Source organism: Epinephelus fuscoguttatus, linkage group LG19 (genome assembly GCF_011397635.1).
Source record: "Epinephelus fuscoguttatus linkage group LG19, E.fuscoguttatus.final_Chr_v1".
Lineage (NCBI taxonomy): Eukaryota > Metazoa > Chordata > Actinopteri > Perciformes > Serranidae > Epinephelus > Epinephelus fuscoguttatus.
In genome coordinates, this window is record NC_064770.1 from 23,800,517 (window position 1) to 23,826,224 (window position 25,708).

At 46.0% G+C, this 25,708-nt stretch overlaps 1 protein-coding gene across 2 annotated transcripts; it reads left to right on the forward strand.

The window, feature by feature from the left end:
- pdgfab (platelet-derived growth factor alpha polypeptide b) lies at window positions 1-23,218 on the forward strand. Of its 2 annotated transcripts, XR_007447967.1 has the most exons (7): window positions 1-645; window positions 1,907-2,003; window positions 7,771-7,905; window positions 9,150-9,340; window positions 18,862-18,988; window positions 19,612-19,736; window positions 21,023-23,218. XR_007447967.1 is itself a non-coding variant. In XM_049561709.1 (6 exons), exons 1-6 carry the CDS (start codon window positions 583-585, stop codon window positions 21,034-21,036), a joined length of 627 nt encoding a protein of 208 aa, XP_049417666.1. In that variant the 5' UTR covers window positions 1-582; the 3' UTR covers window positions 21,037-23,218. The 2 variants fall into 2 exon arrangements, 1 of the variants encoding a protein (XP_049417666.1); XM_049561709.1 differs by lacking the exon at window positions 19,612-19,736.
- The last annotated feature ends 2,490 nt before the right edge of the window (window positions 23,219-25,708 follow it).

Sequence of the window (25,708 nt, forward strand, 5' to 3'; positions counted from 1 at the left end):
TCACTCCAGAGTCCTACACAGTTAAGGACCTGTGCAGACTGCTGCAAGACAGACTCTGGATAGCACAGCGCGGACAACTTTCTCCCCTGTGATTTTTCTCCCCAAGAGGATCTGCACGTTTGGATTATATTTCTCCACGACTATTAAATACCATCATAGAAAAAAGTCTTAATTCTGTTTAAGCTGAACAGCCGCGCTTCTTGCTTGATATTTCACTAAAGTGGGGGTGAAGTTTGAAGCTTGTTTTGTTTAGAGGGTGAAGGACAAGTGCAATGCGCTTCAGACTTGTCTCATGGGAATGTCCCACTTGCGCTTGAGGAGCTATGCCGAGCTGCCGCACAGATCTTGTTCAAGAGGACGCAGTCCAATGTGAATAAGTCAGCGTCCAGCCTGTTCAGCCCTTTTTCACAGTTAGAAGCAAGTGCAAGACGGAGTCTGATTGAGCCCGCGTAGCAAGCTCTGACACCCCGGCTCCTCTCCCAGAGGGGATGGTTGTGGATCCTGTGGGGCCAGGAGCGATTCTGCGGCTCCTACAGAACAGCACCTTTTTCTTGTTCGGGGTTAAATCTAAATTAAAGGGAGATGAGAGCCGCACTTTGTTACTTCCTGCTGTGGACGACGTACCTGCTGCAGGCCACCTCTGAGGTAAAGTTACCAGGACGGATAGACTGTGTCCCTCTGGTGCCATGTCACACGCAGTGGTGCGGGGTTTTATTCCTGTGAGGGTGCAAAGTTCCCACAGAGCGCGCATTGCTCCAGCAACACACCGCAACTTGATGCCCAGAGACAGAAAACTACAGAGCAATATGTTTGAATTTAAAGCCTGTAATTAAATTGGAGATAAGATTATGAGCTTACATAATTTAAAGCAATGCTTCATTTGAATGAACACACTCTAAGGGCAGGTCAGACTAAGAGGCTATTATAAGAACAGGGTGAATATATGAAATCATATTTTCAAGAGTGAGCAAACACCATATCAGCTCCAGTTACCATGAGGGTCAGTGACTACGCGCTTTTGAGCACCAACATCGCGTCTTGCACTTGGACGCACATCGTAGTTATTTTTGGCTTTTGTGCCAAATTTGTTTGTAGCCCGAGCCAACTGGGCAAACGTTTTGGTTGGGCTAAGCGCTTTCATGGGAACCGCTGCGGGCGATATAAATAGCCACTGTTCCTGTAAGGCTGCACGGTTTGCTCAACTTGAGGTGCTTGCAAGACCGCAACAAGTGCATGGTGTGGCGAGCTGCCGTTCACACGGGCAGAGAACAGTGCCAAAGTCCTTTAGAAAAATAGACGGTTTAATGTTGTTTCACCTAACAGCACGGGGATATGATTAATGAAACAATTATTAAAGTCGGTTTGAGCTCATTGGCATCTATTTAATAATTCGGCATCCCATTAATAGTCAAAGCAGTGGTAATATTAACTAATTTTCACGTTTCATGATAGAGTTCTCATAATCATTGACCTGCATGCTAGGTAAAGGCAGTGGGGTTCTTTAAAAACGAAAATAGATATTTTACAGGGAAACTGTGCTCATTCTAATCTCATCTGGGTGCCGAATTCACCACGGGACCCCAATAAAATATATCTGATATATTGTTCTTCAGTCATTTAGTTTTGCCCCCGTGCAAAGCACTCTCTACTTAACTTGTTTAATTTCTAAAGGAGGTTCAGCGCCACCTTCTCCCCGTGCGTAGGGGGGTTGATCTGCTGGTTGTAGTTGGCACATAGTTGCAAAATTGTTCTCGCACTGATCTTCCTGGTGCTTGTTTAAACCCAGCACGTTTACTTATACAGGCAAACAATTACACACACGTTTTGCCACTGACCCGACACATCTCTAACCTTCATCTCTTGTTTATTTTTTTTTCCTGTCGCCCCCCCATCGCCCCCTGTAAAGGAAGTGGAGTTTCCCCAGGAGCTGATAGACAGACTGTCCCACAGTGAAATCCACAGCATCAGCGACCTCCAGCGGCTACTGGACATTGACTCCGTAGGTAAATTCTGCCTCTTGATACTTTTACCCACAGTTACACTTTTAAGCCATGATGCTCTGGACGTTGTTCCACACGTGACACTGCTGTCGTTGATGTGGCAACACGTAGTACAGGGTGGTCCGAAAAACAGCTGCGCCATGATTACATAAGCAGGATGCCTTTATTAGCTGTAGAATTTTGCTCTATTGTGGCATCACTTTTAAATATAGCTGTCTTACTTACCTGGTATGGGGACTTTCCATTTATATATGTGTGTGCTGGCTTGAGGATGAAGTCAAATAACTATTGCATAAATGTATACAAAGGTCATTGTCTAAAATAGACCTGTCATCGTCTAAATTAAGATTCCAATATGTTATTTCCACAGCCTGGGAAAGTGCAATCAATATTTGTGTGTCTCAAAGCCAGAAACCACAGGAGTAAGTCTCAAACGTGTGATGTCATCAAGTATAAAGTCTGGAGCTGCTCCATGGAAGATGAATGGGACACATCCCCCTTAATATTAAGAGCATGTGCATTTGACCACCCCCCAAAATGACAAAGTTTTGACAAAATTATAGACATTTACAACATAAATTGATGCATGAAATTAAGTGTTTGATGGTGAAACCCTCTGTTTTACATGTGTTCCCCCAATGCTGGAACAAAACCTACACCCTTGGGCATAAGTAAGCTGATGTTTGAGTGGCACTTGATCAAATAAGATGTGGAGACTTTGCCTATCCTGCAGCTTCAGCGGATTTAGTGAACAAACAGGAATACCTGTTGTTTTGGCACATTGTGCTAATTACACTGAGCAGGGAATCAGTGAAGCTATGACTCCAGCATTGCACAGGAGGGATCTGTGCAGCTTAGCGCAGCCCTGGCGTGCGTGACAAAGCAGTAACCGTGAGAGGTGCGTCTACTGTACACATGTGACAAAGATGGACTTTCACTGGCAGGCTTTTTTTTGTGCAAATATTCGTTCAGCTGCTGCAATAAAGTGACTTTATAGTGACCACATATGCCACATGTGTTGCCCTGTAAACAGAGACAGCGGCTCGCAGGTCAGGCGAGCTTCTTCAGCTTCAGGTTCTTGGAGGTGCTGCTTCTTCTGTGGCGGCGGTCCGGTCTGTCTCGGGCTGTCTTAGATTAAGTTACAGTGGTGCTCTGGAAGAAGCTGTTTGCCTTCACATGAGCCTCTATTTACACAGGCTGTGGCCATATATCAAATTCAGGGCTCTCTCCTGAAGATTTGTTGATGGAAATAGGTAATTACTAAATTTGCTTTAACAGTAAATGATGTAAGCTACCTCGCTGGTCATAGCTCATTAGCAGCCTCAACACTTAAATTCTGCAAAGCAACATTAGGAGTGGAGAAGTACTCTTCTGTGTAGCCACACCAGTGCTTTTCTGACGGACGTGTCAATTAGGGCCACAGTAGTAATAGCCTCACATCGTGCGTGTGTTTAATTTGTTAATTCACAATCAAATCAACCTGCTCTCCACAACAGTAATCAGCTCACTATATGCTGGGCCTAGAATAGATCCCTGGAACGCCTCTAGCATGAGAAGAGGTGTTTATAATTGAATTAACATGTCTTTCTTCAAACAGAGGAATGTTTCGTGGGGTAACAGTAGTAGGCTGATTATTATTACGAGGACATAAATCTGTCTGACGGCCGGCTCGGCGGCCCAGGCCAGCCCATTAAAAGACCTTTGACGCCAGCCGGAGGGGTATTTTCAGAGCTTTTGTTGCAGATGGCTGGGACAGTAAAGCTACCAGTATAGGCTGGACTGTACACGGCATAGCATGTCAATAAGGGAAGGTGAAAGGAGAGGTGTCTATGAGGTGTTGCTTTAAACCTTTGAACATGGAAGATCTGACATGTTGTGTTTTGAAGGTCACAGCCAGGAAACCCTTGATTATTGTGTTTTAGTCGTTATCACAGTGTTTTGTTATTATCTGAGATCTCTTGTCACTGGAGAGATGACTCTATAACTCAGCCTGAAAGGACATACATATGTGTGACTGAGGATTGCTGGGAAGGCCTGCGGGGCCTTATCTCGCGGCTGTGCGTTTCACGCAGTGTGAGTCTATGTGTTCTGCGAGGATGGTGTCTTCAGCTTGACTGACAGATGAGATGACCCTGCTGAAGTCTGCAGATGGCTGTCTGGCCCCTGAGGTGCTCCTCTCCTTGCTTTTCCTCTTCTCCAGCCCCGTCTCTCTCCTTAGGCGGCCCCTCGGCCTGCCTGCTCTTATCTCTCTCAGTGAAGGACTTTGACAGAAAAGGGAACCTGACTCTTGGCATGGGGCAGAGGTGGAGGAGGGAGCAGGAGGATTCTGGAGGTTGTATTCCTGCTACACTTCACTCAGAAAGGCTGTAAGTTGTTGTGCGATCAGCTTTGTTTTCGACAAGCTGGCAGAGTGTTTACCTCTGGTACAGTTGGCAGCACTTCCGATGAACCTCCAGTGCTGCAAAAACAAAGTTATTGTGCTTCCCACCACCTTTCACACCCAAAGGGACGACATTTTGCACACATGACCCAAACTAAATTTTTGTCAACTCAGCCATGTAACTGTTGACGATGAAGAAGCAGGGAAGAGACAGAGAGAGAAGAACTATGGATGGAGGCACTTATTACAAGGAGTCAACAACATGTTGGCTGATTGTACAAATAGAAGAAGAAAGAAAGAGGAGGAGGAGTAAAGGGAGGGAGCCGAGGCCCTCAGCTAATGGAGGGAGTAATTTGCGAGTCATGAAAGCCTGATTCATGGCGAGAGACTGTCTCCTGTCCTCTTTTCTCTTGCCTCAGTTTAACTCCGGGCGTGTTATTACTTCTTAGTCACCTGGAACTAACAGAGGAGCAAACCCCTCACTCTTACCTATTATTTTTTTCCTGCATCTCCCTGCCCGATCACTCTGATCACCTCCTCTCCCTGTGCTCCTTCTAAAGAAAACACCAACAGAAAGGTCCTTTTATTGTGCTGAGAAAAGGACTCCGCAGCCCATGAAGGACTTCTTTATGCCCATGTCAGCTCTGACACAAACTGTCTCCGGGTGGTCACCGGTGTGACGCCCTCCCTCACTCCCGTCCTCTCCTGACAGGGGGAGATGAAGAGACGGATAGGTGTGGTGGAGCGAGAGGAGGCACAGTGGGAGTTCTGTCAGTGACCTGCAGTGTTAAAAGGTTGTCAGGTAGGAAAGTCAGCCAGCTGTCATAATGAGTCCACCTGACAGCGCAGACAGTGTAGGTGGAGAGTCTGTGCGAGATATATACAGTATGTGTAGGTGCAGGGGTGTCGTAGCGTGGGGAAAGTGGGACTGATTACCTAGGGCCTGGAATGAAAAGTTTGGTCACAGGCAAAATCTACAATAACTAAGCCTCTTATGATGATATACAATCGAGCCAATAAGAGCACATCATTGTCATGTCCTTTAGAAACTAAATATGCTAAGTTTTGCTAATTTCATTAATTTTGCTAATTTCAAACTCTTCCATAAATGCCTACATCATCAGGCTCCCCAGGTGCTCAGTGACCTTAGAGCTTCTGGCTCAGTAACACGTGGAGCAGCCAGTGGGAACTGTAAGGTTCCCCTGTGTACATCCTCATTTGGACAAACAGCTTTTTCTGTCCGTGGAATTCTTCCTTCAGAACTCAAACTGGATCCTGATTTCGATCACTTTAAACTCAAACTGAAACAGTTTCTGAAGCGGGATCACTTATGCAGTCATGACTAATTCGGTGCTTCCTATTCTATGGTGCTAATTATGCGTCTTGTATTGTACTGTCTGTATTTCTACTGTTGTTTGTACTTTGCACTGTGACTTTGTATAAAAAATAGTGGAAGCTTCGTGGGGCCGTCACCCGGTCAAGGCACACAATGCTTTAGTCTACTCCCGCACTACACGCAGGTAGAGCTGAATAAGCTGCTGCTGGAGCGCAAATGTAGACGTCTTTTCCCAACAAAGGGAACAAGGGTTTCCAAAAAAGAAAAGAAAGAAAGAAAGATAAGAAAAAGATGGAAAGCAAATTGTCTTTGCATGAGAGAGACATGGATCAAGAGAGGAAGGGCAGGGGGCCCACAGAGACTGTTTATCCATAGGGTCTGGAATTTGGTGCTACTGCCCTGTGAATGTGTGTCTGTATGCTGACTGATACTGACTGATAGCTCAGTCGTTTATAGAAATAATTCATGACCCAAAGGACCATTTGTATATCAGTAAGTATGTAACGTATTTCTCGCATGCCTCCATGGTGAACCAAGAATCCAAAAAGGGAGAACATTAAACAACAGCAAAACTATATTGATACTCTTATACAACTCGTGCAGTATAATCCAAGTCTCATTTATCCAGTCGTATGCTCAGTACTTCCCAAACAGACAGCCCTTTTTGGTGTGACTTCAGTGTTTTAAAGGGATTGTTCGGACTCAGCATAGTCACACAATAAAACAAACTACCTACTCCTTTAACTCCAGGCCCCAGCTGCAGTCAGCACTTCCCTTCTGAGGACCTTTGGTTCTGGGTCGCTGGCTGTCTGACTGACTGCTAGACAGACTAGAAGGAAATTCCCTCCACTCTCACCAAGGAGCAGACTTGGGGAAAAAAGGCATCCAAAAGCAAATAAACAACCAACCCCAGAGGTGGATCGTGTATAGGTAGAGGAAATCCCTTCAGATGACTCTGGTCAGAGCACAAAGGAGCTGCATGAGTGGAATGTGTTTGCCTGTGGCTAAGCTTTGTTGTGATCGTGTACATTGGGTTTTAACATGTTATGGAGGGTAATAAGAGGAGTTTGTGTAGTGTGTCTTTATGTGAAGCCTACAGGTGTAGGACTGTGTAAGCCAGGTGGGTGGGTATGCTGTACCTACAGACAGGTAGACCCACCCACTTAGCAAACACTCACATACTCTGCTCTTTGGGAAAGGGCAGGATCCTGCGAACAAGCTTTATCGCTTTATAGCTGCTCTGGCACTCTTCTGTAATCCACCTCATATTCTGGGTGGGGACCAAAACAAGCAAGCTTTATCAGATGACCATGACTGTGAATAAGCTGAGCTGGCTATATTAGACTGGGGTTAGGGAGTCTTAAGGAGCTACCACTGCAGCGTAACAAAACGTGTACTTTTCCAAGCCGCTGAATGATTGAAAAAGCAAACATTTTCAGGTAAATGAGAGACACGAAACCACTAATTAGGTGCAGGGATAATGGCAGCTGAGTACCACCTGTCAAATGACCACTTTAGTCCGCTGTGTGTCTGGTTGTTTTCGAAGGAGCATGCTGACTCACCTGCGTCTAGATACTTTATTCCTGCTGGGAAAGTTCAACCAAATGAGTGAGTGAGGCTGACACACAAAGCTTGCAATTACACAGAGGTCTGTGTAATACGTGCCTCCTGGCTGCACCATGTGTACTCTGGACTGTTTACCTCAATTTGTGACATCATTAGCAGTCGCCCCCTCAAGCCAGCATACTGAAGGGAACCCCAAGCCCTTCAGGGAATCAAAGCATGTGTGACATGCAGCACAAGAAGCCAGTAGGGAAGTTACCATCTCATTATGGTTGTGTGACTAACCGACACATTGTTAGTTGTGGAAGGGGGTATAAAAAAAACATCAATAGCCGTCTGGTGAGGCCTAGCAAGCCGTCCGCCACAGTCAACACTGTTAAAGCTGCAGCCACGATCAACAGATCAGTAGTTTATTGGTTGAAAAAGCTTTTTGTGTTTGCTTTTTCTCCATGTGTGACATCATTAATGTGGCTGCCTTCTGTTTTGATGAGGTACGGGAAACAATGTCATCGAGGAGCCCAAGCACCACAAGCACCACAACCACCATAAGAACTACTCCCATCATCATGGTTACTACAATGACCTGAAGAGCTCCCAGCTCCACAGCCGACGCAAGAGGAGCATTGGTAAGACTGAATGAAGACTATGTGTTTCACTGTGCGGCTCAGAGGTTGCATCATGATTACATTTGGCGCTATGTACATCACAACTTGGCACAACTTACTACAGTGTCACAATGCCCTAAAAATAACCTCTACAGTATGTTAAATATCACCCCCCTGACACGTGAGTACTCAGGAGATGAAACCGATCACTTTACACTAATTTCAAACAAAGCTAATAGTTAGTGGCATTTATATGGCTTTTGTGGATAAAAGGAACCCTAATGAAGACGTCTACCCAGCATTTATGGCAATCAAGGAATCATGAGAAACGAGACTGGTGTGTGAGGTTGACGAGGACGTCTGACATGAAGCCTTTTAATTGGCCAGAAGCTTGCAGATCTAAGACACACGCGTCAGGAGAGAAATATATCCTTGAGCGTGGAAATTCCAGGCATTCAGGGCTCAAGTTGCAGCTCGCCTGGGCTCTCAGTCAGATTTCTTCATGAAACGCCACGCGGTACGATATCTGATCGAGGCATGGAGAATACCATGTAGTGCACGATGTGTGTGTTAAGACTGGCTGCGTGTTTTGCACATCCCTCCCAGCAGCGCAGCATTTAAAGCAGCGCAGGATGAAGTGCCTGGTTGTGTTTCATGTATGTGCGCCATATCAGAAGTGTATGATACAGTGTATCATTTTGGCAGCTGTCCACAAAAGCCCTCACGTTCTGTGCATGCACATATCATCTTTACAACGTAGTGGTATCGTACTGTACGCTCTGTGTCACATCTTTAGGTTAGGGGGCCTGTCAGAGCATTAAATCTGAAATGAATGCTTACTGCCTGCCTCTTTTCACTATGGCCTACAGGGTCAAAGGCCATTATTAGATTTCCCACCCGCGGACATAAAGGTTTTCTGGCCTAGTCACGCTGCATTAACCCCAGTGAGGGTTCTGAACAAAGGAGCAGTCTCTTTCTGTCTTACCGACTTGATCCCAAAGCTCCTTAGCTGATATGAGATCAGCTTTTTGGATAGTCTTCTTAACAGCCTTAAAGAAAGTTGGGTGTGATCTGAGGTAAGACGAACAGCTCCCACATCAAGTGAGTCATCAAATAATGAGCAGTAAAGGAATGTATGAATGCAGCTGGGACTGAATTACAACAATACATCAGCACGCGCCGCTTGCATTTGGAAAATGTGTCACTGAACACTCATGCAGCCCGAGTGCATTTACTGGACTCCTTCTCCCCGTCTTTCCTTCCAGTGGAGGAGGCGGTCCCGGCGGTGTGTAAGACGCGGACGGTGATCTACGAGATCCCCAGGAGCCAGGTGGATCCCACGTCTGCCAACTTCCTGATATGGCCGCCCTGTGTGGAGGTGAAGCGATGCACGGGCTGCTGCAACACGAGCAACATGCGCTGCCACCCTTCCCGCAAGCACCACCGCACCGTTAAGGTAAGACACACACACACACACACACACACACACACACACACACACACACACACACCTGTACTGTTGCACTGCAGAAAAGACATGCCTTATCCTTACAGTCAAATCAAGGTTACACAATATCATAATCACCTCATTTATTCCAGAGGCACACCCACATTCACTTCCACTACTTTCCCTCTCACTGAGTAAATCATATGAGAGGTAGGGTTGGGTAAACCTGCCCTCCTTCACGCTCTTTTTCTTCACAGCTCCTCTTCATTTCAATGCACCCCTCTCTTATGAGCCTCCTTGGCCAGTACCCAAATAGTGGCCACCTTACCTCCACTGCCCCCTCCCTTCTCTCCTTCCATTACAGCCGATCACCAGCCTCTCCCCTCACCACTCTATCCCATGTTTGGCGAGAGGCCAGCGTGGCTGTGCCAGGACAGCGGGAGGGAGGAAGAGAAGGAGCGGAGAGAGAAGACAGGGGGGGAGGGTTGCTGGCACCTTCAGCCAGGACATCTGTTGAAGGGTTGACCAGAGAGGGATGCTCTGCCAGATATAAGACAGAGAGAGAGAGGGAGAGAAACAGTTTCCTGTACCTTGAGAATGTCCCGAGTGTCACCGGCTACTGCACAGCTATTCCTCCGCTCTCTGTTTGTTTGGCCCTTTGTCTTTTCTGGAAGCAGGGAGCCTGGAGGAGACAAGGTGACAGAGAGACAGAGAGAGGGGTTGCACTGTTCTCAGAGGCTCTTTGGCATCGGCAGCTTGAAAACATGTCCTTCTGTTCAGGATCAGAGGAGACACCATGGCTGGAGCTGAGTCGTATTTCTGCTGTATTTACACTACAGACTGTTAGCCGGTGCATGGCTCCGTTTGGAGGTATGGGAGTTATGTGCTCTGTTCTGTAAGAGACAACCAGGGCATAAACAGGATAGCCTGGAACACTCTGCCTTTGTTTGTATTTCTCCTTGAGTCTATCTCTGGACTCTGTTGTCTCTTTAATCATTGTGATCTTGTCCGGCCATGGGCACTGAGACATCATGCAGGGTTTTAAAGATGCCGTCTCAATAGACCAGAAGAGTAATAAAACAAATACCAACCGGGCCTACCTCTTTCCCCTCGGCACACTGGCACAGGTCAGGGAGATTTCAGTATTCTCCTCTTTTAGAGGAGAGTAGAGTAGAGACAGTAAGGCTGCACTGACAAGACGGCCATTGTAGGGCGCAGGGCACTGCATCCAGGGCACAGGGTTTATGGTCAGAGATGCTGACTCACAGTGCGGTGAGAGCTCTGATATACAGCACAACCCTGTGTGTGTGTCTGTCTGCATGCAAGCTCGTCTGTCTCCCTGTCTGCCAGACGGTCGGTGCCTCAATAGGAGCTCTGTCTGTGATCACAGTGAGGAGGACGGGATGGAGAGACACCGACGAGGGCGCACAAGACACTACAAGGCTAGCTTCAGCTATTCCCGGAATGTCGTGATCCATGCGACTTTGTCTGTGTCCCCCTGATGACACTGAGGACAAAATGAGCACACAGAGTGGAGAGGGACCTTCAGGCGTGGTGGGCAGGGATTCACCGGGGAGGGGGGGATGTTTTTCCATGCGGTTCTAGCCGCAAGCGAGGGGGGCCGAGAGGCGTCGTATCCCTGGAAAGGTCATTCGTCAGGGCTCGCTCCGGTCAGGAGACATTCACCACATTGTGTGTGAGAAACATTGTCTCATGCCAAGATTTTTTTTTTTCTGTCTGTCCTCTCAGCAGTTAGTCTGAATAGGGGTTCAGTTTGTGCTTCTCCCTCCGTTTATTAGAAAGCTAAAAATGTTGCCCGTCTACCCTGAGCCTGACTTGTTTTCCTTCTGCTGGCCAAGGATGGGAAAAGAACACACTCGCTGTGTTTCTTTCCATCTCATGCCACTGTGCATTTGTCCAAATGCACCTTTATTTATTTATTCCCCCTCTTCTGTTTCTCTCCCTCTTTCCTTTTTTTATGCTATGGACCCAAAAAAAAAAGGAAAAAAAGAAAAGAGAACGGGTCTATGCAGGCCCCGTACTGTACAAGCCTGTCCTGTTCAGTGGCGGGGTAATAAAAAAAAGACAACTTTAAATAGGACTAGCCTGAGGGAGGAGAAGGGGCAGATCTTAAAGTCACTCTTTTTCCTGGTCTCCCTTTTCTCCTGCTTTCACTCTTTTGCATTTTTCTCGACCTCTCTTGCACGTTAGTCCATCCTAGTGTCAAAGTATCGCTGAAACTTTATGTGTGCATGTGCAGGTTGCATTTACATTGTTGTGTTGTGTGTTGCTTGCATGCCTCAGCACAGGAATGACACAGTAAATGAGAACGGTGTAAAGATAAGAGCCATTAGGTTCAGTATTCAGAAAAAGGATTAAGTGAAAGAGGGGGAGATTAAAAGAGAGACAGAACGTTGGGGAAACAGACAGGAGAGAGGCAAACTGAATTCTTAATGAGTTTTTATGTATTCAGACACTATCATCCCAGCATTCCTTTAACTCCTCCTTCACCCCCATCCCACCTCCTTTTGCACTTTCGATGACACCGCATTCACTCCCCCTATCCCCAGCATCTTGGCTCTGCCCTCTGTTTTCCATCCAAGTGATTCCTCCACATTTTTACTCTTTTCATTTTAGTGTTTTATCACAGAGGGCTGGCAGGACATTTTGGCCATTGCCTTTTTTGTGTCCCGGTGTTCTGAGAGTCGTTACAATCTAGATATGACATGAAATGATGTGGAAAAAACTTTGAGTTTCAAGTCCTCAACAAGTCATAATGCACTCTTCACCAAATGTAATGCTGATTTTACTTTTCAAAAGCCATAAAAGCTTTTTAAAATGTGCATATATTTGGTTAATCCTGCACATTTTGCACTTTATCTTTGGGCTTGGGGGAAGTAAATTTGCATTTCCTAGGATATCAAATGCATGACCTTCTCTGTCTTACCCTACATCTGATTGACTTAGCCTGACATTCTTGCCCTAACCAATCATGCTCCTCTTGCCTAAACCTGAACAAGCCAGGCAACGAGTACTCTCCAGTCGGAGGGAGAGTAGGGCGGGTCATGCCTTTGCTATCCTTGGATTCGCAAATTTGCATTGGCGAAGGCTCAAGTCCAAGTGAGGTCATGAAACATTGGTGTTTAAGTCCAAGTCTAGATGCACGCAGAAGTCAAGTCTAAAGTCATATTTGTGACTCCAAGTCCAAATCAAGTGACTCAAGTCCACACCTCTGAGAATGAGCATATCCATGGCACAAGACAAATTCTCTCACACTCCTTTTGTCTCCTACTCTTATACACTCTCCTGTCGTCTTTCACCTCTGTCTCTTGTATTCCTTCTGTTCATCCTCCTCACATCTTCCTCTCTGTCTGCTGACAGCTGCAGCTGTGTCCAGTGCTTCTGATGGTTTTCTCAGTGCTTTTGGCTCCGAGGCTTGCTAGACGAACTCGCTCGTAAAACAACTGACAATTTTGGACAGGCAGGACTGAGGAGACTAGTACACAAGGTGTGTGTGGGAGACGGAGAAAGAGAGTTAGTCTGCGAGCTTGACGAGCACATGCATTCTTTTGCACATTAGTCTTTGTGCGTATGAATGTGTGTGTGTGTGTGTGAGAATCTAAATGCCTCTGTGTTTGTTCTTTCTGTGGGGCTGATTAAACAGCTCATGACACAGACAGAAGAATGGAGCTGTCACTCATCCTCTCACTCATTAACTCTCCAGGCTTCTGCAGTACATTTGGTCTCTAAGTTCATTATTTTCCCCTTCGTCATTCACAAAGCCACATGAGCGGTACAGAAATGACTATGTGATATGTGTGATCATATTTGTGTACAAGTGAGGTAAACCAGGGAATCCTTTCAATGGAAAATTTCAACCAGCTCTGTATCATAACAATGTGGGTAGTATCTGTAAATATACTTACCAGCATCCAGATCTCCCTGCTCATCTCAGCTGAAATTTTTGCTGACTCTTAGGGCTGTTGCTCGAACTACAGATTGTATTCTTGTGTGTCCGCCACCACAGATACAAAGCGAACTGCACCTCTCTTTCACACCAAACTCTGATCAAACTGTAAAACTAGGTGACTCTGATCAAATATAAACCAAGATTCTGTGGCTTCATTCCCGATTTCTTGCCTAAAATGTCTTCAGAAACATATTTTAGTGCACTGTTTGGCTGTAATATGAGAATTTCTAAACAGAAACCACTCTGTTTCCTGTATTAAAACGGAAGCTGAAAAAATGAGATCAAATGATAAACTAGGCAGTGCTGATCAAATATGAAACAGGATTCTGTTGCTGTGTTGCCTCTTTCTCATCTAAAATGTTTAAAGAATCATATTTTAGCTCACCATTTAACTGTAATACGAGACTGATTGCCCGTCGCCATATTGTTTCCTGTGGATAAACGGCCAAGCTTGCATTATGTCACTCATTATGGAAGTGTTTGTTGGTCCGGTGTGGTGCAGTGCATTCTTGTAGTTGTGGTATTTCTACCTCTTGAGCAAAAGGGATTGCCACAACCCTTTTTCTCAGTTTTCTCTGGTCATGTGGCACCAGTTTCAAAAGTATTTGCATCTTTTTGCTGACCATCTTTCCAGCAGTGTAATACAGTGTTGACAATAAATGGGGTCCTCTTCTTGTGTCAAGGACAGCACTGAGAGTGGCTGACATTATGGAAAGTGAAAAGAAAACTAGAGCTGCTAATTATACCCCTGAGTCCCGCAAAGTAATTAAAAAAAATGATGAAAAAAAAAATAGCTAAATTACAGTATTTCTGCTGTAAATGGTATTTACACTTTCTAATTTTCTAAATTAACACAATTAACAAAAATAGAAACCAAACAGGAGAGCTAACTCTTTTCATTGACTTCATAAGGAGCCTTAATTTCATCAGTGTGGCGTAATTTGCTGACAGCAAAGCTCAGTTTCTCTCATTTGGTTCAGTAGCTGGAAACTTTTGATGGTCCTTGAAGCATTTGTACAAGTATTTTTGCAGAGGTCAGAGAGGGTCGTCAGCGCACATCTGTGTAAACCCCAGAAGGAGATTGTGTGTGTGTGTGTGTGTGTGTGTGTGTGAGGGAGAGAGAGAGAAAGTGCTCTTTGCTTTGCTACGTAAACTTCGCCCACCACAGCGCGGGGACAAGGCCATTTGTGTGAAGCGGCAGCAAGAGGAAGACGGGCCGCAGAGTAATGAAGTGTTGATGGCTGCTGGATCAAAGCGGAGGCTGACAGAGGCCAGCCGGATATAGCCACAGTGCTGAGTGTGGGGGTCCACACATCTCCGTGCACTGGCCCTGGCCCCGACCCCATCACACACACACATATACACACGCACTGACAGTTACCTCAGCGACAGTGGGTCAGATCTGGGTGTTGGGGGAAGCAGTAGCTGTAGCCCTGCGGTTGTGTGGGACCCTGACTTACGGGGTGTTTCATAAATAAAAGACAGTGTGACGGTGATACAGTGAGCATGATTTATGATCGTCTGAGGGGTCCTGTGGATTAGGTGAGGAGGGGGTTAGATGGGAATGAGGGGCCCCCCTGTTTGAAGTCCTTCACAGCTGTGAATTATTTTCCCTTTGATTCACTCAGTTCTTCTACTAGATGAAGAAGGGTGAGGGAGTTTGTGTGTGTGTGTGTATTAATGTGTGTGCGCACGGCGGGGGTTGCGGGGCGGGTCAGAGACCATGGGAGCGTTACGACCAAGCCAGAAGCCGGAGAGTTTGGCTACTGCCTCACCGGCTGGAATGCATCAGCTCTAGCGGGAAAAGTAGCAGTCGTATTTTAATCATATTTTACTTCATTTCTGTTATTTTCCTTCACTCCTCCTCTCCTGTCCTCCCTTTCGCTCTTCCCCTCTGACTTCATCCTCCCCTCCCACCGCTCTTCTCCGCTCAGAGTCTGATTGTCTGTTATGCGAAATAGTTGTTCACTCCCTCCTCACTCTCGGCAACACTGCCATCTCCCACTCTCTAATTTTACCCCTCTGCCAGTCTTTCCCATTTATTGTATCGCTCGTGCTCTCTTTCATTAAAATCTGATTTACTCTTTTAAGTTCTCAGTGTAATGTCTTTTTCATCTGCAATTGTTCTATAAAAACAGACAAGAGGAGGAAAAATGGAAAGATTACACATCTTTTGGATTCTTTGATAGTTTGTATTGCATGACGACTCTTTCAGTCTCCAAGAGAAAGGAAAGCACAACACATGATGAGGTCAGATACATACAGTGATACACTGATGTGGTGGGAAGAGAGTGGTGTGCCGTGAAGGGACTTTTTGGCATTGCAGGCCCGTGAGTGACATGATGAATGTGCTTCTTGCTCCCTCTCTTCTCCACACACTGCCTGTGATAACCCCTTAAACCTGTGTGTGTTGTAGGGGGTGGATGCAGAGGGCAGCAGCAGGTTGTCTCGGCTGTTTTCGTCCGATCTGTTGTTTGCTCCTCGTCCTTTTGAGGATCATCTTCTTCTTCCGAGTTTCATATTTTCTTTCTTGTGATTCCGGAGGATGTTTCTTTACACTCTCTCCTTCGCAAAACTCTCCCCACCTTTCCTCCACTTGCTCACAGTTGTAGCATCTCAACAGGAGCTTTTTGTTTCCGGGGCACAACCCCTCAGTGTCTCCCTCCTGATAGATGAATCACCACCTTGTTCAGCCTCTTCGCACCCGTCCATTCTCCAAACACACACATGCATTCTTATTTATTTTTGCTCGATTCTGTCACTGTTCCAGTTCGCGATGGCCCGCGGTGCACATCCACAACCCTGTTGTGTTTTCCTTGGAAAGACGGAGTAAAACTTTCCCCTCCATCATGCTCTCATCAGTGCTTCATGCACAGGGAATTCCCAATTAGTCCGACCGGGACAATCGGCTCCACATGGAGGGCCGTGGAGACGCTGAGGACAAACTGAGGGGGTGCACTTCCCAGAGCCCCTTGCCTCACCCTAACCCTCTGGATCGGATATCATTCCACAGCCGCTTGGGGGGGACTCTTTCTCAGGGCCGTGGATTTCTAGGGAGTTTAGAGCGGTTTGATTTATACAAAGAGAGTGTGGGGCCCCTTGTTGTAGCATGGGGGTCTCTTTCTGATGTATGTTTTATGTGGGAAGTCATTGACTCTGCACCGGATAGGAAGCCGGTGTTCTTTGTGCTGTGAAGACGTGGCTAAAAATGGAGGACGGGAGGATTAAATATGGATTTTAAAGTGGAAAAAAACGTAGTAGGCGAAGACCGCCATTCCACAAGAAACAGGAAACAAGACAGAAGGAGAACGAGAGAGTGTTGACAAAGTGGGCAGAGCGGTATTACAGCACAATTATACACATCCACAGACAAATATGAAAGTGTGAATGTGCTTTTGTGTGTGTGTCCTGCAGGGAGTCTTTTTAACCCTGCTGTGTGAGGGGCAAGGAGACAAGCCTACTGCTGGGCCTCTCATCAAGGGGGCCCATCGCTTTATATGTCTGTCAATAGCTGTTTGTTTGGCCAGAAGAGTTTGTGTGTGTGTGTGTGTGTGTGTGTGTGTGTGTGTGTGTGTGTGTGTGTGTTACTCATTAGGATCAGCCTCAGTAGTAAGTGTCAGATGCTGCTGACTCTTTTGGCTCCTGAACCCCCCTTCAGCTCAGAGATTCCCGTAACCAGTGACAGCAGAGCCATCCGCAGAGACAGCTGCATGTTTCCTCTCTCAGTCAGATAGTTTGATTAAATATAAGCAGTCGTTTTCTGGTAAATCTGTGTCACTCTGTGATGCTGTCTGCACTTTCGGTAGATAACAATAAACCTTCGATAACGTCTCTATCTCTTCTGTCAGCGTCAGTGTAACAAAGTTCCCCAGTGGGTAACCCAGAAACCAAATGTTAATAGGTAACAGATGAATGCCATCTAATGCTAGTCATGATCATGGTCAGTCTTTCCTCCCCCTTCCTTAAATAACCCCCCTCTGTTTGCACACACACACCCTCGTGTTCCCTAATGGGAGTGATGGTCCACCTTCATGCTCGCAGTTCATCCCTGCTCTGGCCCTCTGTCTCTCTGTCAGGGCCCGATAACAGCAACCCAGACACCATTGTCCTCTGTTTGCTCACTGCATACCTCCTCTGCTTGCTTACCCTTCTTTCACTCCCTCTTGTCTCTCTCATCTCTCCATGGAAAGAAACTGTTGCAAAGGAGCGCCTGGTGAAACCACCAATCCTTGATTTCAGTTTTAGCCTCCCCAGACGACCCTCCAGCCATTCTTACCACACTGACATGAGCAGTGTGAGAGTCAACATTACACTTTGTTTTATCAGACAGGGATTGGTATGTTCGTTTGTCTGCATGACTAATTCACCACTGAGAGCCAGCCTTGGCAGTGTGCCATCACAGGATAGAAGGAGAAGGAAAGTCTCTCATTGGTTTTGGCCCCTCCGTCTGTGCATGTGTGAGCCTCATGCTGACTGCAAAATCGTGTTGTTCATAACACCAGAGAGTGCGGGGAGATTGTCGGCCAATATCCTCTCTCGTGCAGTGACCAGGAAGATGGGTGAAGCGGGGGATATTGTTTCCATGTGGCCCCCGGGCCCTCAGCGGTGGATGTGAAGGTTACCTGCCCTTGGCACTCACATCAGAGAGGGAAAAGCATGCGGCCACCTCCCCTGAGTTACACAACAAGATCATCATAACCTCCACGCAACCTTCTCTATTCAGCTTTCATCTGAGCTTTAATCAACATAGCCTATTCATAACCCTCCGAGGATTGGTCCTTTTCATTACTAGCTGTTGGGTGGGAAGCGGAGGTCAGGCCTGTTGTGTTAAACGGAGAGGGTGTTAGCTGGACTGAAGGATAGGAATTTCTTCATTGCTTTTGTGTTTGTTAGATTGGACGGGCCGCTTTCTGGGGTTCTACTGCTTAGATTAGACCATGTAGGGTGTATTTCTTGCATGCACATGTTAAGCAACACTTTCCCAAACACATGAAGAAGTATTAATGTGGTTTAAAACCAGTCTACATGTCAGAACAAGGTGAGGGAGTTTAGGTGCGATTCTGTCTGGATGTGGATGCTCCAGGCCTGGAGCAGGGGGGGGGATCTCCCAGCCTCTCTTCTCCTGCCAGGGTAAACCTTCCCTGGGCCTAAGGGCGTACACGGCCCCCCCTACGCTCCATCTCTCCTCTCCCATTGTTTGAGCTTGCTTGGACAGGGTCATACGCTCCATTCAGTATTTACACACCTGATCAACAGCCCATAGAGCACACAGCAAGCGGAACCCAATGCATCAGTGTCTGAGGAATGCTGCCGTCACACTTCAAACACGGCGAGGCAAAGCGACGGCTGGCGTGTCTTTTCTTTTCTTTTTTTTTTTTTTTTTTTTACAATTTTATGAATCAGTTTATGAAAGAGTCATCAGTCACAGCGCTACGCCTCTTGATGTTGGCGTACGGGTGAAGAGTGTGTGCAGTCATAGACGTCACACACGCACGGCGAAGAGTGATGGTGGAGCTGGATCTGACTCTGCGGATAACCTTTTCTCTCTTCCTCTCCTCAGGTGGCGAAGGTGGAGTACGTGAGGAGGAGACCCAAGCTGAAAGAGGTCTTTGTGCGGTTAGAAGACCACCTGGAATGCGTGTGCACGTCACAACATCATGTGGTGGAGCACTCGGATGCAGAAACAGGTAAATATGACCTTCAAAGTTTTTATATATCATTGTTGCATAATCGCAAACAGTGTCCCAGCATTGCCTTTTTTTCAAAAAAATCACTCTGAGGCTGAGTTTGATGGCGCACCTTCCTCCCTACATCATCATGCATCATCATGCTTCTTCCACCTCATGTCTGTCTGATGGTCTCTCTGTCTGTCTGGCTCTTTGGCTTTGCACTGGATGACCTTTTTCTATTGTTGCTTCCAAACAGACAGACACACCTGTTAGCTGACCTGTTATTGCAAAACTGTAAAGCTTGTGTGTTCGTGCTTTAGACGAAGCTCTGTGTGTGTGTGTGTGTGTGTGTGTGTGTGTGTGTGTGTGTGAAAGTGTATGTGTGTTAAGGGAGGGTGTCCAAAGGCTGCTTGGCATGACAGCAGGTAAATCCGCCAGTGCCTTGATCTGAAGCCTTTCTCTCCCTGGGAGCAGATAAGCGCTGGATGTGTGCTGATAAGGCATCTGAAGTATTTATAGTGTCATATCTTTGCACTCTCTGCTTCTGTCCCAGGGCTGTTGTGCCTCTCTCTGTATCATAAACCCCGCTTCTTGCTTTTAACCCTCCTTCCTATCCACCCTCCCCGACTTTGTGTTTTCAGGCCACCTTAGGGCTAAAGGTAAAAAAAGGAAACCTAAAAAGCTAAAGCCCAGCAAGGATTTATTGGCGACCTAATAAAGTTGCACTCATTGCCCAAAGTCCACTGGAAAGCTGTGAAGGGAACAGGTAGGACTTTAGCACCGCGGCGTCCTCTCACCTTCTGGCACTGCAGTGGCCCAATCAGGGCACAACGAGGGCCTGCCAATCACCATCACCAATCACATCACAGCCAATCAGTGTGAGAAGAGGGAGGGCTGAGGAGTACCATGCTCTGTGCCCGGATGCTGCATGCTAATGTTTTGGCCTGCTGAGCGTGTGCACCGCATACATCTGCTTTGTGTCACTGTGTTGTGCTTGTGTGTGCACTGTTTTTGTTGTGGTACACCCACTGTATGTCACTTTTTGTTTGCTACACCTTTTTTTTTTTTTAGCACCTTATCATCAACAGTATTTCAGTCCCTCCAGGATTTTGCGATGTTAGGATCACAACAACCACAACTTTACTACACATTTGAAATTTTTATTGTAGAGCTGCATACAGCGTGTTGATTCGCTCAGCTCCTCTCTGTCTTTGGATACCATGAGACTTCTGTTACTACTGCAGGACCGGCGCTTTGCCCCTGGGACAGAGTCACACACACTTATACATGGTGAAAGGGTTAACGGCTAGCATCACACAGCTAACTTTACTCAATGGTTATTAACAGCTTTGACGACAGAGTTGAACCATTTCAGTGTGAGATTAATGCTCAGTTGTCATGTTAGCCGCTGCTCACGTTATGCTATGCTAACTCGAGCAGAGCAGCAGTAGAGCCTCTCACGGAACGGTCTCATCAGCTGATCGGTGGCATTAAGCCGTCACTGCCCCCCAACCTCCCTACTATTATACATAGATTCTAATTCTGTGGGAAACACTGAATACTCACAATAACACACTCCCAATCCAAGACCACATCACAACTACACAACGCAATTTCATTGTAAAAAAAAAAAAAAATGGCAATAAACATCATTCATTGCAAAACAGCCTGCGAAATCCTGGAGGGACTGATATTATTCTCACCTGCTTTGTCTTAAAGAGATTTTTTGTCGTTGTAAAATAATCGTACCACAAAAGTTTCATGCCCAGCTCTTTGTCTTCTACGCTCACAATGACACTCAGATATTTTGACTGGACATAATGACGTCTGGTCTGATCACTGTCTTTGAAATCTGGGGAAACATGATTCAAAACATTCTTGTGTGAGATGTGTCAGCTTGTTTGAAATGCATGAAGAAATTTATGCAATTGGGCACAAACTGCAAAGTTCTTTTTTTTGTTTTTTTGTTTTGTTTCTCTCCATGATGTCACCCATTTGATGTGTTCGTAAAAACTTTGACACTGATCTCAGCTCTCTCTGCCTCTCCCACAGTGGACGTGAGGTGAGACCAATCAGACCAAGGGACTTCAGCGTGGGAGGGACTGAAATAGAGGACGCCGCCAACAGGAGACCTGCTCTGTCCTCTTCCCCACTGCCATGCCACCTTCGTTTTAAAAAGACAAACTTTTCTGTTAAGACGAGAGACTGAAAATAGACAGACAACAATAAATAAAATGCCAAAGGTGCTTTTTAAAAACAGTAACCAGTGATGATGACTTCCTCTGTGGTACGCCACCCACCCAGACAACTAAACCCTGCCGCTGATTAAGAGGAAAAAGAGAAAGATGCTGTAGAGCTCGGGCAGGGCAGAAAGAGGCCGAGGGGAGATGATGAAAGGGATTTGTGTTGAACATTTTGACAGACTTTGTTTGCATAAGACGCACAACAGAAACGGCGATGAAACAGCTGGATCAAGCATTCGTGGGAATCTGGTGCTCAGACTCCAAAACAGCGGTGGACGACCTCCAGCTGGGCAACATAAAAGTGCCCTGCCCTGGTTAAGTGACTCTTGCATACACAGGAAGAAAAATAAAGGAAAAACAATGGAAAGAGAGAGATGGAGGTGTTTCTTTGTCAAAAGACTATGGAGTATCAAACATTTTGAGTTTGTGGATGTTTGCTCTGAGTAAAGAGGAAATCTTCCGACACCTCTGGTGGTCTGTGACTTTGCCCACTTGCTGTGTACAGTTTAATTTGAAAAGGAAGATGCGACGCTACTTACAAACTATTTATACGTGTGGACGTTTGCTTTCTGTCTCTTCCAGTACAAAGAAAGAACAAAAAGGATGTTTTAATGATCTTGGAGACATGCAAGAGTTCTGTGTGGTCTGGTTTTTTGTAACCATCAGTATCACAATCTCAATTTTTTTTTTTTTTTTTTTAGTCAATGTTATTGTTGTCATCCATGTTTCTTATTATATTACAGTATATCTGAATGATGTCAAGTCTTGTATATGGTTTGGATATATGTGTGCAAGGAGGAGATGTGAGAGTCAGTACAGGAAGATGCTTTATTTTTGTTATGAAATATATTAAGCTTACTTATATTCGAGCAGGAATTATGTTTATTTCTGTTGTTGTGGTTGAATGCCTGTATTTAATCCATTGGAAGAGATGCAAAAATGGGGGCAGGGGGTGGAGGGACACGGGGGAGAGAAGGCTGCCAGTGCTTGTTGTGTCAGAGTGGCTCAAACATGGCGACTTCATAGTGAGTCGCCTTGGCGTAGCTTATTCTGCAGCCATGAGAAGCACTGCCAAAGAGTGGCAACAAGTGGCGTTTCACAAAAACATGCAAACAGCACGTTAAAGCATGTTCATGCCGATCACACAAAACATGTTAGAGCAACTCCAGTGTGCATGTATGTGTGTGTGTGCACTGCACATGAGGCTATTTTTCACCTATATCACTCTCAACATTGATAAGGAAGATGCCAGCCCGCTCTGCTTCACAAGCATACATGCTGTGCCTGCAAAGAGCAAAGTCCACCTTAAAGAGTGAATGAGCCAGCAAAGCAAATCGACAAGTGCATGAATGGGCTCCTTGTTTGGCCAGGCTTTACTCGTCTGTTGACAGGAGAACAAATCTCTGATCGCTCCACACTGTGAAGGTCCTCACACCTTGTGCAGCCACATACCATCAGGACAGATGATGATGATGAGTGCTCTGAGGAGGTGGCCTGAAAACAGTACGGCACTGGCTTGAACCCGTGCCCCCCCCCGATGGAACAAACAATTACTTCCTTACCGGTTCCTGTAACAGTGATGAATGTGTAACCAGGCCGATGCAGTGCAAAAACAACAGTTGTCCTCCAACCCGTGTTCAAAGGAGGAAGTCAAAGGCGAAAGAGTGAGTCACCATGCACTGTGAAGTGAGTCAAGTGAAAGTCAAATGAGGAGTGTTTGATTGAAACATGGCACAGATTACACACACACACACACACACACACACACACACGCACACACACACACACACACACACGCACGCAGCCCACCTGTGAATTTACCATCAGCTGACTGGTGCTATATTTATAAGGCTAATGTTTCATCACTGTTCACATTCACATCGATGTAAGATAGCGCTCTCAGTAAACCAGGGACCACGCTTAGAGCTATTTGATTACAGAAAACGCCATTACGCTATCACCAAGCCTTCATTACTTTTCTTCTGGGCTTCCATTGGATAAAGACAGCAGTAATCATAATTTATATATTTATGTTTTCAACAATAAATATATTTCTGCTTATGAAACTGTTCACTGAATCTTGAGTCCTATTATTTGTTTGCATTGTGCTGACTATAGATGCAGTATAGATGTCATGCAGCAATCAAGGAGCAGTGTGCAGGATTTAGTAGTATCTAGTGCAGACTGCAGCCAGCTGAAACTTCTCCCATGCGCCAAGCTTGAGCTCCCAGTTGGGATTCCTTCAGTGTTCATTGTTTACCGGGAGGCAAATTACTCACAGAGGTCTCTTCCTCTCCAAAACAAATGGACCCGGTGATTTAAAACAGTAAAAACACTGAATAAAGCAGTCTCATGTTACAAATCAGTGTTTCTCCAATGCTGTTTTGCATGTCACAGATGGGCTGCAAGCCCAGCACCTGCTAATGTGTGCTCACCCTTTGCCTCTGATAACTTAAGATCCAGAAGTTCAGGAGGTTTAAACTAGAAACCGAATTATATGCAGAGGTCTCTTCTTCTCCAAAACAAACGGACCTAGTGATTTAACCCAGTAAAAAAGCTGAATAAAGCAGTTTCACGTTACAAATCAGTGTTTCTCTGATGCTGTTGTGCATGTCACAGACGTGCTGGCAGCCCAGCACCTGCTAGTCTGTGCTCACCTTTTGTCTCTGGTAACTTAAGATCCAGAAGTTCAGGAGGTTTTTACCTTGGGCTGAATAATTCGCAGAGGTCTCTTCCTCTCCCACACAAATGGACCTGGTGATTTAAACCAGTAAAAACACTAAACTAAGCAGTTTCATGGTAAAGATCTGTGTTTTTGCCATGCTGTTTGGCTCGTTTCAGGGTGGCTGCTAACTATGGTAAGCACATGAATGGCCCTTTCAAGAGCCACTTTTTGATTTGTCCATTCTTGGCTACTGTAGAAACATGGCGGTGCAACTAGACTCCGTGGATAAGGACACGCTCCCTATGTTGATATCATTCTAAGGTGACAAAAACATAATGATTCTTACTTTCAGGTGATTACAAACTAAAGAAAACATACTTGATATATTATATTCCATTTTTGCCAATATATCCCCAGAAACCCCTCGCACTGGACCTTTGAGACAGAAACATGGGCTCATGGGCACAAATTGAGGTTATGGAAAGTAGGAATTAAGGAAATGAGCAATATTGAAGTGAACAGTATTGCAGAGAAAAGAGGAAAAGAAACCTCAAGGTTAGAGAGACCACCCTGTGCCAGAATAACCTTGCTCCCTCATTAGTGACAGACTTGCACATTTTATCCAAATATCTGTGTAATTTGCAAAAAAATGTACATGATACACAGATTATGCGAGTTTAAAAGAGTGGAGTCCACATGTGTTGGTGCTGCCAGGGGAGGCAGGACAGGAGCTGGATGTGAGGGTGGTGTATACAGGAAATGTGAGCTTTTCCAGGCTTGCAGGCTGAGCAGGAGCTGGGCTTTGCTCCAGGATCCACCAGCAGCAGACGGTAGGTGCTGGGGGCTTTATTACTTTTCCCTGAGCAGCTCACCCTAATCCCAGGGCTAAGGGACATGAAAGTCTCCCTCCTCTGAAGAAAGGCAAAACATGAAAGAGAGAAAGGATCAGAGAGACAGCAGCTCTGCGAGCCAGTGGAACAGGGGATAAAGTGAATAAAGTAAAGATAAAAGGAAGAGCAGAGGCTTGATTGACTTTATTGTTTTTATCTGACATTCATTGCTTCATTCATAAGGACGGAGGTGAGGGCTGAGGTGTGGATTGAGGAGTCAGTGTAGCGTGTGCAGTGGGTTCCGAAAAAAGAGAGCAATATGTCATGTTGAGGAAAGAGGGAGGAGGTGGACGGAGCTCAGGAGAGAGGAGTGAAAACACCCTGAGGAGTGAGAGTGCGAGGGGATGTATAGAGAGGGGGGGAAAACATGAAGAAAAGAGGGGATGAAGTTGACTCAGGATGTGGGTAATCGGCACCACAGCAAGAGGGGGCAGACAGGGCAGCACTAAGTGGACATGCTTTCATAAACAATGCCAGAGGGGGACGAGGGGGCAGACAAGGTGTGAAGAGGGCTGCTGAATGGGCTCTGTGTGTGCAGTTGAACAATACAAAGGAGGTCTCCCAGTGTGAAACATGGACCACTGGAATTTTGGGCTCTTGCGGAGGGCAAACTGTGATTTGACTACCCACAATGCACAGGGTCAGAGTTCAGGGATCAGGGGTCGTATGGGGGATGTTGCTGGTGGTGCAAAGTGGCGGATGCATTGCAAAGCTTTAATCATCTCTCTCAGTGTGAAGGAATTTTCCATGGTTACTGTAAATACATTTTTAAATTCAAACTTTGTTTTTTACATGATTTGATATACAACTTGATCTAACTGACAGAAGCCGTTTACAGCCTCAAACCCCCTCTGAGTCAACCTCGACTACTTCCTTCCCAGATTACAGATCGTGTAACCTTTGCTTCATTACTTACACCCCTCTCTTCCCTCTCCCGTCC

Bases quoted from the DNA above. Each gene is read 5' to 3' on its own strand.
- pdgfab (XM_049561709.1), top strand. From the start codon at position 583: ATGAGAGCCGCACTTTGTTACTTCCTGCTGTGGACGACGTACCTGCTG. The intron at 7,906-9,149 runs GTAAGACTGAAT...CTTTCCTTCCAG, and splicing joins CCGACGCAAGAGGAGCATTG to TGGAGGAGGCGGTCCCGGCG. The intron at 9,341-18,861 runs GTAAGACACACA...TCCTCTCCTCAG, and splicing joins AGCACCACCGCACCGTTAAG to GTGGCGAAGGTGGAGTACGT.